Genomic DNA, 18958 nt, shown 5'->3' with positions numbered 1-18958 from the left:
TGCACAACTGTTTCCATGACAATATATGACAATTCCTTCATTTAGATAACGTATATTTTGTATACATAATTAAAACTAATACTATAATGTAAGTGTTTCATATCATTGTAATCGTAATTTTATGATCCAACAAAATACATAGTCGTAATTTAAAAAAAAAAGGTTTGCATCACGATGCCGACGCCATACCTACATGTATCATGTTAGCAATGTATAGTTTCCCCAGTTCTAATTCGGTTTTATGATAGTACAAATGGGGCATTAATAATGACCAACCCCCGGTCCTAGCAATGGACTGCCGCAAGTACTCGAACCGTTCTTCGAAAAAGACAAGGTTGGTTTACAACTACAAATACAGACTTGCATTTATCGAAACTCAGCTTTCTTCAAGGGCTCGGGTAGTTTCGGCAGTCCATAGCTAAGACCATGGCCACGGAAGGTGGTCATTACTAATGGCTTCGTCTGTACCCCATTGTGTAAAAATTAACTTACTTAACAATAGATTAGGTACTACTGCCGATGATGGAACAAACATAAATAAGGATGTAACTATGGCGTTACAAAGTTAACTTTTACACATCACAAAACCGAATTAGAATTGGGGTAACTATACTAAATTAAGTTTCTCGTTTCAAGTTAAAAACAATAATACAGAATTTCAGTATCTCTATCCGTTGTCAGATACATACAAGGCCGCTGAGTTTTATCTGGAACACAAATAGTACATCCGAACACAGGTAACTTCCTTCTGATCTAAAAACTTGGTATGTAAGAAAACGTCTGTACGAAAATACTTAAAATATGAATACTGAAAATATTATTGCGATCTGCAGTCAATATTCTTCAATATATTTTTTAATCGTGGGCAAAAAGCGGTTTTTCAAAAGAGAACATATACGTTAAATCATTAATAAATAAAGGGAATTACAGTGGACCCATGTTGGAACTTTGAGGAAAACCAGACAATGTAGAGTGAGTTTGGAAAAGAAATTAAGACATAACCCAATAATATTTCTACTCTCACCGGCATGAAAAACGGGTCAGCTAATATTTTTCTGAGTCCAGTGTTTCGTCGCTTTTACTACGCTTATTTTTGATGTTGTTTCTTGACTACCATATTAACTGAGTGTACCTGCTCACCACACTAAAGATGAGCTTCTGAATGTGCTTTTAAAGGAATAGAAGAATATCCAATAAAAATAAATAGACAATCTATTTCGTGGAGGGCCCTGGACAGCTGCCTTACTGGTTCGTCGAGAAAGTACCCATTTTTGACGTCCTTAAATAGTGTGTCAATGATCATTGTTTTTCTTTTTTTTTTTGATACTTTTTTTTCAACATTGATTATCGAATTTTTATCATTTTCTATTAAAATATATTTTTTTAATTCATTTTTATGCAATAAAGATTACATAACAACATCAAACTATTGCAGTGGTTTATTTAGCATATTTTCGGATCTTTAAAACAAATAAGGGTGACGTGTTGTTCAGCCGGTGAAACAAGATTTCTAGTAAGTGAGTACATATTATGTTTGTGCAATATTGTTTCAAATATTTTTGAAAAGTTACCCAAAAGTGAAATGGGTCATGTGAGGAAGCAATTTTCGACGGGCCGCAAGTTGCTACAAGGGTTGGGCATTAGATTCCGTGACAACCACGCCGCGCCGCTCTGACGACGCGAGAATGGATTCAGCCTTTGGACTGAAGTGAAACCGACACGACTAGGAAGAAAAAGTAGAGAAGAGTGTATAGAGTATCAACCCCGTCTCGTCCCGTAAGTACCTCGGTGGACGGTGCTACAAGTTTTTTTTAGTTGGTTAGTTTTCTTATTTAGATTTTATGCTGGTAGTAGGCGATAAAAGCTGAATGTTCCTCTCCGAAGACGAAGCTGGCTCCCGAGCAACCGCCCTGGTTGAAGGCCCCAACCCTCCTTGGCACGAAGGTGACCTGATCGCCAAGGTTCACAAGATCTCTCTTTAGCATCGCAGAGTACAATACAATGTAGTGATATTATTTAGGTATCTTTCTGAAGTCTTTGACACAAACAAGCTAACGGAAACTCGGATTGCTTTAAAATTAAATTAAATATGAAAATCGATTTTTTTGAACATTTTGAGGTTTAAATATTTTAGTTTCACTCATTTTGAAGTTGATAACGAAAAAGATCAAATAAGTATGTACTTATCAAAAAGACGTTTAAAATTATGTAAAATTTTGAACAAGCTTCATCGACCCTGCAGCTGTTTTCGATAATAAACCAATCTGTAGCATATAACAATTGATGCAATCATGGAAAATTGTTCTTTTTTTAAGTTGTACGACTTCATATCAGAATCAATTGCAAACTATGCAGATGGCGAATTAGAATAAAAAATTTTGTGTATAAAGGAGACTGCCAATTGTCTACATTATGTAAAGATTCAAGGGTCTGCATATTTAAAAAAATCCTTTGTGCATATTTTCCAAGCTCTCCTTGTCATACACTCATATCCAAACATTAAAATCTTAATTTATGCACAGCTTTGTAGATCTCCGCCTGATTTTGCCAATTTTTGAACTGCCCGTGTTTTTGCCATTTCTATTGAAACACCACCTGTTGATTTTGCTTAAAATTGAGCAATTGGCAACAGCTTTCGGTTGATTGTGAACAGCTTTTAGTTAGAAAATTGGCTGAAAATGGACGCTTGCCAAATTTACAATTAGCAAGTGGAGTTTAAATAGAAATGGCAGACTACAATAGGGCTTAAAAAATGTCATTAAACTAAATTTTTTTATTTGTGGCGGATGGCACGACTAAACAACAACTGTGAATAATAAAGAAGTGAAATTTTTGTTGTACAATTTACAAATTATTGATAGGTATAAAAATATATTACATATTCACTAATTTTGTTTTTAATGACAGGAGATACCTAGTAAATATTTGCCGTTAATTATGTATGTTAATTTTGATGGCAACATTTTACTTCTATCTTGATAGTTTCATTTTTAACTTTTAAATCAAATGTTAAAACCAACCCAAAACAAATAAATACCCACAGTCATTTAATAATAAAATATTTTTTTAAGTTTTAGTAAATTTAAATAGGTATATGTCGCCCTACAAAGTCTAGGAAATACGTTTATAAAATATTTTTGCGAGTACTCGTGTTGCTTTTCATCGCAGTGTCCCTTATTCTCGCAAAAATCTATTTTCTAGCCTTCTGTCACAAGTAACCTTCCAAACAACAATTTACTTTGGAGGACTTTTTTGAAGATGGAATTAAAGCCCTATAAGAGGATTCAATTGAGGAAGGCACAAAGGAAAAAGATCTATTTTTTATATGATACTTACATTGTTGGTTTAGTAAACGAGGTTATTAAATAAAGTATGCCCTTTCATGGTTTAGTCCTTCGTGAGATGGCAATTATATTCAAAAAATTGAACCGTCGTCGATATATTATGAATTTATGTAGTCTGAAGGAATTTTTCGCCTTACAGTAGAATATTCATCCGAAATTTCTGAATATCGACAGTTTGCATGAACATTACTTTATGGACCAGGCATGGCTTGAGACATAAGTATTAATATAATTAAGGTATAGCAATGAAGTGACTAAAGACATTTCAGCAGCAGATCACTTCGACAATCCACTTTCCCAAATTTTGCACCAGTAATAATCATATCCGGATAATCTCAAAAAATTCCAAATTCAGAGTGAAGAAGTTGAATATCATCATAAAGTATTTAAGAAGTGTTTCGAGGCATAACTTTAAAGAAATCACGTGGGATTAACGCAAGTTTTCCAATACTAAGACTACGTTACGTTTTACTTTTGTATTTTTGTCGGGGCTTTCTCTTAATAGTGATAGTGGTTAGGTTATTGTTATTATTATTAAGTATGTATTTTACATGTAGGTGTCGTTTGTACTTTTTCGTAAATTTGTGGTTTATGTTTTGTCAGTAATTTGTTGCTATGTCGTTTCTGTAAAGTCCAGTTTTTCATTTACAAATTTTATATTTTCGTAATATCGTGCCGTCCAACCCCTCCTAATCGCATCGTAAAATTTTAATGGATACGGAAACAACGTTCTGAGTATAATTTGTTTACGTTATGGTTTGTACCTATTTTGGGGCATTGACCTCAAGATTTTATTAAAATACATTACTAATGAAAGTTTTAGCAACGAACAATTACAAAAAATTAAAACAAATTTTTGGCGTTTGAAACTGAACTACAAAAATTCTTAAATAAATGACTGAATGATCATTGACTTACTAAATAAAAGTTCCCATAGTGATCTGCGGTGTGTTAAAGTTTGGTACATAAGACCCTTCAACATATTAAATTAGAAAAAAATTATGGCTCATTAGAGCGAATGTGTCATGTGTCAGTATCAGGTTCTAATTAACAAGCAATATCTCGCTTATTATTGCAGACTCTAATCGCACTGAAAACTCATTATGGATCACATAGCATTCACAAACGGTGTCCCTTCATTATGGATAGAAAACTCAAACCTTGATCCAGATATTCCACAAAAATATGTATCACTCGGTACAGAGCTGTTCAAAGTACTCAAAAAAAGTACTTGAAGTACCAAGTACAAAGTACTACTTGAAATAGTGTTCAAGTAAAGTACCAAGTACTTACTCTCAGCAAGAGTATTTCAAGTATCAAGTACTTTTCAGATGTACTTGAAGTACAAGCCAAGTACATTACTTCAAGTACTTACGAGTACTTGAAGTACTGGAGGTATACTTCAAGTACTTACAAATACTTGAAGTACTGAAAATGCTTCAAGTACTTTCTAATTATTTGAAATACTGTAGAATTAGATAACTTTTCCTGTTTTTTTAAAAAAGCTTAATATATTTTAGAACTGAATTTTTTAATACTCAGAATTTAAGTATACAATAATACATATTTCGCCACATAAAAAATTGCATAAGCATCAACTTAAATGCAGAATGGTAGCTCACTTATTAATAATACTATGTTATTTATAAATAATATTCTTTTGAAATACTTTTACATCTTTCTGTTGACACAATGCCTTCGACAAAATTAACGTCTATTTCTAATTTAAAATTTAAAATAAAATACATGACGACGTTGTCTATGTATGCTTACTATTAATTTATAACAAAAACATCGGCGCTGTATGGTATTTTCTCAGGCTTCTGTTGCCTTTTTTTAATATTTTGAATTTTGGTTCACCACCAAAACGTTCTGATTTTTTAATAAAGTTGTGTTAAAAATATATGAATTTTATGAACCGGTTCCGTGTTTAAGTTTGTGGGCAGTTTACAGCACCCTTAATCATTACCCACTGTGAAAGTGCACAGGGCCGGATTTCTGAAAGTGAAATTTTTCAGAAAAAAATTTTAAGAGCAGTGCGATACATATACATGCTCGTGACATAAAAATGTTTAAGTCACTATGTTGCATTTTCAAAAAAAAATGTATGAATTTTTTAAATAAAAAATAAAATGCCTAAAACGAGAGTCCATTTTCAGCGAAAGCTATAACTCTTGAAAAATATCAAGGTGATCAAAGTAATTAGTCGTTTTTTACTTTTGCGGTTACCAAAAATGCTGAGAATTTTCTTGGAATGAATGCCCCATATTCCTGAATATATCTATCTACCACTTACGTATTTACTATTCTAAAAATGATTAAATTAACCTAAATACTACAGTGACTAAATAGTAAACACTAATCACTGCAATGTTTGTCTAACTAAGTATGCAACTTTACACTGACAAATCACAAATAATAGGTTCGTAATGCTGTTCCGTCCATTTATACAAAATTTTGTTCGTCTAATGCCACAATACTTTCAAAATTTTCCTTTACATTTTCGATTGGCTTATTTTTTATTTTTACCTGAAAACCCAAAGAAGATGACATTAGTAACTGATAACTACAATGACTTCAGGGAATGCCTAACAACGGCTTTTGCGAAAATTCAGGTAAATATGTACTAAATTTATTATTGTTAAAATATTTCGTAGGGGTGTATTTATCTAGGCAATTATACTAACTAATCGCGAATTTCATTAACTTTGTATTTTTTTTATAATGTGAATATGTGTTTTGTTCCATTTACGGAAGGGGCCACTGACCCTTTTGGGTATCTTTACCTGATATTGTAAATACAAATGTAAATTCAGTACTTCTGTAACCGTCCTGTATTTAAACATCGAAACCGAACGCTGTCTATTATTTCGCACACAACAAAACAAAGGTCCTTCGAGCAATATCAAAGTACAATTCGGTACTCATCAAAACCATACAATCATGGTCGTATCAACTGGATTACAAAAAACATTGGTACTACGAGCCGAGTTTCACAAAACATATTTCATTTTGAACAATATTGGGTTTATGTAATAAGCGATGCAATGCAAAACGTAAAGTTGTTGTACGGTAATAAATAAAATCCGCACAGGAAAGATAAATGACACTAATTAGTGTGACTTTTAAAATCATTGTTTTTCTGCATTACGTCTTTTTAAATTGTTGGTGTTCAAATAATTCACACAATTTAACAGATTATTTGAAACTGTAATGTGAGAAAATATAAGTAGTAATAACAAACTAAGTTTATATGGCTGAACCATGTATAAACAAAAAAAGAAAATTTGGTAAAAAACGAGTGTCTAACATGATAAAGAAAATTAAACTGCAAAATATTTAACATAAAATTGTGTTTAAATTCTAGGAGGGAGAGGCAAATATGAAAGTCTGTACCTGCCATCAGCTATTGCTATTATAATAAAAGGGATAATCCCCTGCCGAGTTCTCCGCCCTGACCAGGCGGGGTTAAGAAACTAATGAAAGAATAAATATCTTTTTGAACGAGTACTGAATCATTTCTCAAATATTTTCAAATCCGACCTTGCACTTTAGCAGGTACGTCAACAAACCCGATTCCCTTTGGGGTAAAAGACAAAATTCATATATTCACAACTTTACATCGCTGAAAATTTTACATCCACTCTCAAATGACATATTTATGACATTAATTTTCTTACCTACCTATCTATCGACATTATGCAAGTACCTATGAAATGTACGTCATATTGTGGATAAGATATCCACAATCACAGATCAAAATATAACCTCACAGGAAACAAACACGATTTTACTATAAAAATACATCTAATCAAATAATTGAATTAATAACTTCAAGTATTTAACAGACCCTATTTTGAGATGTGAAAACTTGGTAAAATAGAGACTAAAGTATTTGAAATTTCCACTTTCATACTTCAAGTAATTCAAGGGTATTTAAAATACTGAGTGAAGTACTTGGAGTAAAGTACTTGGCAAAATCAAGTACTAAACTCAAGTACATTTTAGAAATACTTCAAGTACCAAGTACCAAGTACCTAAATATAAAAGTACTTCAAGTAAAGTACTTGAAGTACTTAAAGTACTTGAAGTATTACTTCAAGTACTTTTACTTGAAGTACTGAACAGCTCTGACTCGGTAGGATATTTACTGTTTAAAATGTAGATCCAACATATGGTGACTTTTCGACTATTCGGATCTGAAGCTGTTAGAATGAGGTAAAATTTTCCATTATAAGAGATTTAAACAAATATTTATGTTGCTATGGTATACCAATGACAGTTTTTTCGTTGGATAAAATTTTGTCGTAATATCCACGAAGGTACTAAATAAACGAATATTCATTTTAAGTACGTAAACGTTTCTTATTTTATACTGTAATAGTGTGTATGTTTGTTTAGGTTAACACGCCAATCGTGTGAATATTAATTTTAAAATATAAACAGTACGCAGCGAAGGTTCCTATTGAAATTTTATCAGTTTAGTAGTTAATATTTTTGTTAGCCCAAATTGTTCATTTTTTTTGTCGATTTTGCATATATTTTGAGAAGGTTGTTATTAATCTTATCATTTATCTACAATTTTCACACTTCAAAAAGAATTGCGTGTTAATAAAAAATATTTTGTTTCACTTTAACAAATGATATTTATGGAGGTAACTGCCTTAAATACTTTGGCGTTGTTTAATTATTCACAGCTACATAAAATTAAATAATGTACACAGATATGTAAATGTTTTTTATAAGCAGGCCGTTAAAGAGGAAGACAAGCACAAAAACATCTTTAACAATTTTTTAGTTTGCAAAATTTAACGGCTGCTCTAAAGTTAATTAAGTTGCAAAAATAAACACAGATTTTGCTTCCATGTACCGTAATGAAACTAAGTTCTCATAAAATGAAAACATTGCGACACTCCAGGAACAAACTTCTAATATTTAAAATACCAGATTAAGCAAACACAAAGCAGTAAAACGTAGCACGTAATTTTTTGCTACTTTGGGACATCATGCCACTGGATTTGTACTCAACTTGTCTTTCAAAATACAGTTGCTAAATTCAAAGCTTTCACTCACGTTGTAAACTGCCAAGCATAGGCTCTAACTTTCTAGAAAATGGATGTGAACATGAAAAGTTTCTATGCGTTCCGTTTTAGCGCATAGTCGTAATTTTCTAACAGCGTTTTCCAGACGAATGATACTAATGCGCTACAATTTATTTACCTGGGTTGTGTTTCCGTGTTTACAGAATATAGCATTTCCGCTACACTAGTGTGAGCATAGTCAAACAAACATTACTGATTTGTTCTATATTACACAGCAGTCAATTATTTCCATACATAGTTACTCGGAAAAACGAAGTACTACTGGGACGAGTGAAGAAGACATCTGATAGAGAATCCAGACCACAAAGGTCTCGTCAGAATCGATTTTTTATTTGTAATGCAAGAAGGAACCCAGGCGACACTCACTGAATGACATTATCAGAAACCTACTTTTAATTACAAAATTTCCGGTATCTGTCTAAATCGTAAGAAAACCGTTTATCCGAGATAACTGTCTCCATATTTTCCACGTAGAACTAAAGCAAAAACCGATAAAGTCACATTTTTATTTTAAGAAATGATGAATAATTTTTCTGCGTGTTGTGGACTGGAGAAACATGAGAATTTCGATGAGTTGTTTAAAGTAACTTAATACTTGCCATACTGATCAGTAATTTCCAATTTTCCTCACCTGATCTTTTGTTAGAATACGAACGAATTCTTTTTCGTATTAAAATACTGCAGGAATTAATATATTCTGGGAACTTTATTCCTTGTTCATGCCATGAAAAATTGTGCAACGTCTTTTAGGATAAATCTGCCCTGGAATTTGCAGTTCAAGTTCTTTTGCTTTTTGCTTAAAATAACATGAGATTCAAGCAAATTAAGAAATAAAAGATTGTGCTACCATTAAAGACGCCTTTATTAAAAACCGTTCGTGCTAAAAGAACAAATAAAATTCTACAAACAATAATTTAAAGAGAAAGATTATTTTAATGACAAAAAATTCAATCTGGACTGGAGTCGCATCGATGTTTCAATGTAAGAGATATCCTCTCATTACTAGCAACGTTTTTCATCGTCGACAAAAAGCCTTGTTGGAGGGACAAGGGACACAAGTTGGTCTGACAGTTATTTGCATCATAGGTCAGTGAAATAGTTTGTTAATGACTCTATCTTCAAAAAGTATTAAAGAGATTGCAGGAGATTGGTTCGTGAGCTCATGCATTTTTATGTTTTAATCAGTCTTCACTAATAGACTGCCACTTTTTGTTAATTCTATTAATAAAGCACTAAGTTTTCTTATTTTATTACTTAAGCGATAATTTATTCACAACTTAATCATGAAAACTGCTAAAATAATAATTACTATTTACCTACAAAAATTGCAGGCATACGTGAATAATGAAAGACACGCAGTGAAACATTTGTAAAGACCATAATTTTTTTAGTTATGAGCTAATTGTTTTAGTTTGTCTTAAATTCAAATATCCATAAAACCGAAATATATAAGGTGAACCACTCTTCGATATCTTATTAATTATAAGAAATAGAATAAAAGTTAAAGACCAAAGTTGTACGGTTCTTTGAAGACCATACACTAAAATTATATTCAGTAGTATCAACAGCGTGGTTTTTTTGTGAAATAACAGACAACCTAACTTTTTAGATACAATATCCCATCTATTTTTGTATATTTTGACTGACTTCTACCTAGGTTTTGTTCTACCTAGGTTTTGTAAGCAAAGTTTATTTTTGAAATTCCTATATTACGTTCTTACGTTATTCCAATTTTCTTAATATTTTTTAAAACTGGAATAAAGGTACCCGCTTTATTGCGCTATAAATAAATATCTGTCTTAATATACCTACAAGTTGTTTATAAATTGTGATAATTTTCAAATAACGATATCTCAGTCTTTTCAAACAGGACAACCTGTATTTTATTACTGCAACTATTCTGCTTTTGGTCTTCTCCTTTTTGGTTTAGTATTTCTATATTTAAGCTTTGATAATGTAATTTTTTACTTTTTTAGGACCAACAAATCGAAAGAAAAAGAATGAAAATCAAAATGGAAAATTCACTAAAATTGGGCGTCGCATTGAAATTTCAAAAATAAATTCCTAAAAAACTAATAAGAATATGTAAAAATATATAGGGTGTTCTACTTACAAAGATTAACTTCTGAGCTTATTTGAAATCACAAGTACATACATTGTAATAAAACAGCGCACATAGCACTATTTGAAACACTATTCAATGCGCATGCGCACTTTTTCACAGAATCAGTGGCATCAAGAACGAACTTCCTTTACTCTTTGGACCTGTTTTATTATGTTCTGATGCTAACTCCGGGGGGTACATTTTCGTCACCCCAGAAGGGCAAAGTTCCTCCCAAAAAAAAAATGGTAGCATTTGGAGAAATAAGAAAAATTATTTATAATTTTTATATTACGCAAAAAAGAAGACCTTCTTTAAAATGTAAGTAATGAATGATATTTAGAAATTACCATATATACATACAATGAAATCTGTAGGTATATGAAACAAAATTGAAGAGCAACAATTATCTTTCAATGGTAGTGCAAGTACCTTGTGGAGACTACTGAAGAAAATTGGTTGCAAGTAAGACTCATCGGTACTTAATTTCGTTCTAGTGAACTTCACATTTGTTTTAGATGGCTCAAGACTTCTGATAACAGAAAAGTTATTGTGGAGAGTTACGAAATTCGTAAAAAGCGAATAGAGCAATTAAAATGTTTCAGTAAGATAACCGAACAGTTATATATGTTACAGCTAATATCCGAAATACGTTATTATGCATAATAACTCGATATTTTAGGAATTATGCGTAATAACTAAACTTGTCAGTTATTATGCATAATAACCGGAAACATTAGGAATTATGCGTAATAACTGAAATTTTCAGTAACAATAACGGAAACGTTTAGGTAATATTGATAATAACTAACAGAGGAACAGGAATTATGCATAATACCTGCAACATTAGTCAATAAGCATATTGTCTAATAGGCCAGGGCCGATAATTTTTGAGAACAAAAAAATTTAGAACAGGATGATACATACCCATTGGAAAAAGAAGAAATATAACAAGAATAAAAGGAAAAATAATTTACGGGCGATCTGAGGTCGGGAAGTCGAAGAGGGTGAGCTTTTAAGGGTAGAAAACGGTTTATCACGATTTCCGGCAAAACTACAAGTTCTATCGAAAAAAGTTAAATGGCAAAGTTCTAGGTAATAAAAGGATCTACAACTTTTGTGTTTAGACTTTTTTTAAATAACCTCAAAATTTATGCGAAAAATGCAAATAAACGAATTTTTGGTTTTTTATTTTTATCTCCCACAAAAACGTTTTTTTTTTCACGAAATTTGGTGAAAACTTACCTATTTATGTCCCAAAATCACTGTAATTTTTTTTATTCAAAATACTTATTTTTCTCCCTTATTTTGATTTAATATCGAAAAACCACCCTAATTTTCAATCGAAAATTCTGACGTCAAAATGTTTGTTTTTTTTTTTAAATCGGTGTGCTTTTTGTTCGTTGCAATCTCTACTTTATGATGGTGTAAAAAAAAGTATACATTACTATGGCAAATTTTCGTAGGAAATCCAAAAAAACGAAAAACTCGAATTGCCATAGTAATTTTGCCGGAAATCGTGATAAACCGTTTTCTACCCTTAAAAGCTCACCCTCTTCCCCTTCCGGACCTCAGATCGCCCGTAAATTATTGTTCCCTTTATTTTTGTTACATTTTCTTCCTTTTCCAGTGGGTATCATCCTGTTCTAATTTTTTTTCACTTTTTACCATTTTCAAAGGCTTATAACATGTCCAGCTGATTTCAAAAAAACGGGACAAGATGAGCAATTCAGATTCTCATAGATCAATGAAAAGCAATGGGAATATGACGTTTATATAACTGTAATTTTTCCCTTTTTTTTTTAATCAACTGTACATGTGATATGTAGGAGAAAGCGAGGCAGGGTGGGTAGCTTTTTGGAAAATATTATGCATAATTCCTGTTTCTGTGTTAGTTATTATCAATATTACCTAAACGTTTCCGTTATTATGCATAATAACTGAAAATTTCAATTATTACGCATAATTCCTAATGTTTCTGGTTATTATGCATAATAACTGGTAAGTTTAGTTATTACACATAATTCCTAAAATGTCTAGTTATTATGCATAATAACGGATTTCGGATATTAGCTGTAACAAGGTGATTACTTTTTCTTTTTAATTATACAAACACTGTTACTTTCTTTTTATTTATTATAGGTTCCAAAAGTGGTGATTATCACCATGATATGAACCAGGGAAACTTTGAGAAATGGTTAACAACAATGTGTCTGCCAAATGTTCCCCCGAATTGTGTGTTTGTGTTGAACTGTTGATCAGCGCGTCATACCATACGATCAAAATTGAGAAGAAGCCCACTAGCGGCACTAAAAAGGTCGAAATGCAACAGTGGCGTAGGTCAAAAAACATGGAGTACGATCTTGTAATGACCAAACCAGAATTATATACTGTTGTAAAAGAAAATAAAAATAGGAATCCAAGTGGATCAGATATTGGAGGAACACTGTGTTGCGGTTACCACCGTATCAGCCGGAAATTAACCCAATCGAAAAGATATGGGCTTTGGTGAAAAATTAAGTGGCACAAAGAAACGCCACATTCAAAATGTCCGAAGTTATGAAACTGGCTAAGAACAAGTAATGTATATGATTTGCAATTATTAATAATATATACTTGTTCTTAATTATAGGTTTAAGGAAATTACGCCAAACGAATAGTGAGCATATAAAAAAAGTGGAAAATAAGTATTTTATAAAAGAAAACATAGTAGACGACACTTTCGATGACAATAATTTAGATTTTATTGTAAATACATCATCTTCTGATGAATCAGAAAGTAATGGCGATGATTTAGGTTGTTCTGCATTTTATGATTCAGATTTTGATTAATTAATGCGATTTTGTTTATTGTATTATGTCTCTGTACAGTGTTATTAATAAAAAACAAGTTTACTTTTTATGAAGAATCAGTAACATTTTCGCAACAACAATTTAAAAATTACAAATGTCACCTTATGGAAAAAAAGAACTGTAGAGTTCCCTCAAACATTTAAGGCGTTTATTGCTTTGACGTTTAAAGTACTTTACAGCCGACCTTTCATAAAACTTAGTAAATGTAAACCATACCACGTGCCAGGGAGGGCCGAGACGCGAAGGACTGGACTAAGAGTAATTTTGTTTTTAACGTTTCTTCCGTACCTTAATTATTTAATCATTATTCTGCACATTTGAAAATATTATTAAGATACGAAAGCAAAAAACATAAAATTTTTAGTAAGTACGATCGCAATCATAGAAAACTGGTCCACTAAGTTTTTTGATAAATCAAATAATTTTGACGATGTCACCGTCCTTTTTTTCAAATCCGGAGGGTACATTCATATTGCTGTTATATTAAAAATAATACATGACTAGAGAGAGAAAAGTATGCAGCAAAACTTTGAGAAATATGATCATGTAATATGCATGAAATGTATGCAAATATGCAGTAACTTTATTAATATATGCAGAGATATGCAGTTGCATATGCTCCAAAAATTGAAAAGAAGTGTAATAACACAACTAAACTTATTTACAAATTATAAAAACAGGTTTATCGAGCTTAATTTTTTTTTAAATGCATAGATAAATAAAACTTTTAAAAATTATTGTCTTACACTAAATAGTGACAAATAAATAAAAAGTAATAATAATAAGCCATTTAATTAGTATTTTTGTAACAATTTATTTTTAAATACTTTTCGAAATATTGTAGCAAAAAAATTTGCCGGTGATCGGAAAACATATATTTGTAAATAGAAATGCGGTTTGTAGCAGAAGCTACAGCTTCTTGAAGAATAAATTTAGGAAAAGACCAGTACAGGGCACGGTTGATACAACCGTTAATTATTAATTTAGAAGAGTCGAGTGATGATGACAGTGACTATTTCGTTCAATAAATAAGCAGTAGTAGTTAATAAGTAAATAGTTGTGTATGTCAAAATTTTAACTAATTTGCTGTAATAAAAAATGATTGAGTACAAAGTTACTTTGTTTTTACCTAAAATAAAAAAATCGAAAGGCGCAGTTGTCGGTAAATGCAAAACTCAGTCCTGCCCTGTGCTTTTACCAGAAAAGGTCTTTTCAGGTAGGTATCGGTGAGCGGGTTTAAGACATCCGGCTGTGGCGGCCTATTGAATTATAATGGGAGTCAAATTCGTGTGAAGCCATAAACGCCTTAAATGTTTGAGGGAACTCTAGCTGTCAACTTTTTTAAATTTCAAAACATCTGATGCTGCGTATAACTTTCTTAACACTATTTTAGGCAGTCTTGTAAGTTTTGAAACTACTGGTGTTTTCAAAATAATTGTGAATGTTCTGTAATTTCATGACAACATTCGCAATTTTCTAACCTAATAGGAACTATTAGATCACTGCTCTTCGCCCACCTTCACGCGTCGCGCATTCATCCCTCCCACTCGATGTACTTCTGGTTTCAAATAAGCTCTACAACATTAATCTGTAAGTTTTTTTTTCTGTCTCTAACATTCATCAGAATGGCGAGAACCGCATGCTTAATGATTTATCTGGTACATTTTTTAATTTCAATAATAATTTTTTACTTCTTAATAATACATCCACAAAATTGTTGCAATATTTGTTTAATATTTTACTTTACGTTTTGTGGTTTTAAGTCTTTTTATTTCGAGTGAGCAACAAATTTTGTAGTCGAGTTATCTTTGGAATTGAGTTCATATGTCATCTGTGAAATATGTCTAATGCTGTGTTTAAAGCTACGTCACAAAAAAGTTTCTAACAAAATTAATTTTAATAGCCGATAATTTTGTATCTACTCCTTATATTTCAAACAGACACCTAGAAAGACAAAAATTTATATTCCAATAAACAGAATTCTATATTTGATTTAAATTTTACAACAGTTCAATAATTAATCTCGCTGTGACGTTAACAACGTCCCTTCAAACCTTACTTTTTATTTTTATGTATTTATTTAGCGCTGTTTCTTTATCGAGTAATATGTGTCCAAAAATTACATGAAGTCCATTTTCCAATTAGGCTTAACTTTCGGAGGCGGTTTTTGGATAGATTTGATGACCGGCTATTGGAGAAGCTTAATTTTATTTGAGTGCCTACATTAATTCTCAAAATTTGAAAGTGGTGTTTCAATTAGTCAACGACGGACAGTAAGGCAACCATTGCAATATTAACAATAATGTGATTAACTGACTTAGTCAAAATAATCCTCTCCTAAAAGAAATATTTTGATAGATTTTGTACCATAACTTCACGACGATGAGGGTTATTTTCAACAAGACGGGGCTACACCACACTTTTTGACGACTGGATCGTTAGTCGAAACACAGAGAGTATGTAGTTCCCGAGATCTACAGCATTATCTAATGTTGATAATAACAAGAGATATTAAAGCCTTAAAGAATAATGAAGAAATGTTAAAGCATGTGATCGATGGAGTTAAACGACACAACACTTACGCTTACAAGAAAATGGGCACATTTTCAGCATTTACTCTAATTTTGTTTTTATTTATTTAATAAAATGAATTAATCTTGTACCAGGTGAGTTTTTTAAATTTCTGATCTAGTCACGCAAAAATTTGTTGACAAAATAAAATCGGCCGAAAAGTAGGTCGTAACTTGCAACAATAAAAACAAAACACAATGTAAGTTGTTAAAACGCGTATTGTCACAACATAACTTGTAAAAGACGGTGACGTAATCGGCAGCGAAAAGGTTGGAAATTGAAATCACCCAATTCTAATTTTCTTTGAAACTTCATATTTACTTTATGAAAAATCTTATTATTTTTTGACATCAATGTAGTTTAATCACCGACATGCTAAATTCTTTTCAAAGATGACTTGATTGCAGTTCTGAGACGCCAAACAAGGAATGTAATTTTTGACTATGGCAGTACTAAATATAACGGGTGACCAAAAAGTTTTCAGATTAAAGTTGGCCAGGGACATAGTTGTCATGTCTTTGAGTAAACTGTAAAAGTCATGCATAACCTTTTTTTAATGACAAGAAAGGTTATGCATGAGTTTTACAGTGTAATCAAAGACATGACAAATATTTTCATGGCCAACTCTAATTTGAAAACTTTTTGATCACCCTTTATTTTGCATTTTAATAGTACAGTGGTGTGGAAATTGTTAATGCGTTACATCAATGAAGTAAATATTAGTAATTGGAAGAAATTTTATCGTGGAAGTTGGGTATGAACTGCTCAGTATATCATCTTACTATATAATGTTTCAAAACAAAGCTTCACTGTTGATTACTGAATACATAAATTATAAAATATTAGTTTAACACACAGTTAAATTTACTTTAAGCCCCGCCTTATGAAAGCACTGTTAAATTAATCAAAATTTAATTGCTCATGATTCAGTTAATCAAATTCTGAAGATTAAGGCTTAATGCGTCATGAAATATTCAGCCTGGCATTAAACTTTACTTTGTTTTTTATAAGCTATCCTTGAACGTATTATTTGGGTTTTCCTTTCTCAAAAAGTAGGTAAACATGAAGTATAAGAATTAAATTTGGGTAACTATTTAGTGACTTAAGTGTATTGTCATTTTTTTTTCTTATTTGGTAGCCCCTGCGATTAAATGACATTAAAAAACCCGAAATTCGTGACATAAAATAAGACGAACTTATCTTGTCTTTCCTGTGAGGAACTGAAAACCCCTCCAGACCAAGTTAAACTTTTTGATGATTTGTGAAGCGCTTATTGCGGAGGAATTCCTAAAATTCCTCGAGCATTTATGGCCGCCGTGGAAAAATCAATAGCGCGTTTTATTACTTTCCAGTCGCGATCCCGTACCCCATTTATCGGGATAAGTTAATTCCATTAGGTAAGATTAATTCCAAAGCCCATTTTTTTCACGTTTTATGTTCGAATACAGCTGCGCAATCCCAAACCGGACAATTATATCACCCTTAAATCGACTCGGAGCCTATTCTGTCCCGCGGTGATAGATAAAAATGTAATTTACTTCTGTTTCCTTCTCTTCCATTTTATGTGCAAACTGTGGGCGTAAGTGTTGCTTTTTCATAAAAATGTTGCCATCAGAGACCGTCGGAAGCACAACTTTTTAAGTTTCCTATTTCGCACAACAGCTTTCTTATGAAAACGAGTCTGCTTACCATAAGTCCGGCCCTGTCTGCCACTGAATCTTTATCAACACCAGTGATGAAAATCCCCAGATTATATTCAACGCCTCCTCGAATCATCAGACCGAGACTCTGACCCGGTTCTATGCAAAGATCCACCTGCAAAATATAGAAAACGCGTTAAAGGATTCCATTTTTTGTAGAGTATGATGTATGCTTAAATGTGTTATCGAGTTTTTCTGTTCACTTAACCGTACCTCGAGCTGTTATTCTGTGGATATTGGTGTGTCAAATTTTCATATTATTTTCCAGTTAATTTCCTCGTGTTTGTGGACAAACACTGTTAAACAAAATCAAAATGCGAACACATTATTGAACATTCGCTCATTATCTACATCATTACGGAGATAACGCGTGAAAAGCGTGTGCGGCGAATTTATTTCACGGTGGAAATTTTATGTCACATATCCAGATTGTTTCTGTAACATCGGTTCATTTAAATTAAATCTAACTAAGGCATCTATGTGTTTATTGTACAAGTTTTATAAAAAAGTAACTTTTTCATGTCAGTCTGCGTATTCAATTTCCGTAGCAACTGAGAGAATTACTTTGACTCGCAGTGAATAGATGCAGTTCCCACACCAAAGTAAAAGAGGTATTTGTACATACAAGCAGTACGCGAAATGATGCTGAGAATATTTTAGATGCATGCAGTCGTCTTGGGAACTCAGCTCAAGTTTCTATTCATAAGTCAGTGTGTTAATAAATTCATTTCTGTTGCCAACTCCGAAACTAATTAAACTTGAATACAAAATAAAGTTTATTGACGTCAGCATTAACTACAGAATTACGTAGATAAACATGAACATTTTTATCGTAATGAGTAGGTTACTTGTGTTAAAGAAACTTTACCGACTTCGTATCCAATTTCACCACTTTTACGACAGAAATCAATGAATTCTAACCAGTTATAATGAAAAAAAGTCATTTATGTGACTAACTAACAAGAATGAAATATTTGTGATAAAATGCTAACTGAGTTAAAAAACAGTCTAAGTTTATTTAGATTAGACAGAACTTCTCTAATTTTGTGATGATGTCCTCAAATTTTTAGTGAGGGCAAGTATAGTAATAAAAGTTTTTGATTTAATCAATACAATAAATTGCTCCACTCACTGACACATCCTGTATAAGCAGTTTTAAAAGACATGGGTATTTTGATAAATTACAGGTACAGACACATTATCTTTTGTACATTTTAAGTGGGATTTATTTAACAAAATTTTGAAATGACGTGATCAAATTTTTGAAAGGGTTAAAAGAGATAACTG

The 18958-nt window shown here is 31.9% G+C and overlaps 1 protein-coding gene across 4 annotated transcripts in view; it reads right to left on the bottom strand.

The window, feature by feature from the left end:
• Window positions 1-18958, bottom strand: part of Dysc (dyschronic) — a 221896-nt gene that overhangs the window by 81362 nt on the left and 121576 nt on the right. For all 4 annotated transcript variants that reach the window (XM_064047100.1, XM_064047102.1, XM_064047103.1 and 1 more), the window contains exon 6: window positions 17661-17786. In XM_064047100.1, the coding sequence (XP_063903170.1) occupies window positions 17661-17786 (126 nt within the window). The remainder of the gene's footprint in view (window positions 1-17660; window positions 17787-18958) is intronic.

The sequence above is a fragment of the Zophobas morio genome, unplaced genomic scaffold (genome assembly GCF_036711695.1).
Source record: "Zophobas morio isolate AGI-343-1 ecotype UQ-CSIRO unplaced genomic scaffold, CSIRO_AGI_Zmor_V1 ptg000005l, whole genome shotgun sequence".
NCBI lineage: Eukaryota > Metazoa > Arthropoda > Insecta > Coleoptera > Tenebrionidae > Zophobas > Zophobas morio.
The sequence above is the reverse complement of the archived record's forward strand: the minus strand, read 5'-3'. Positions and strand labels throughout refer to the sequence as shown.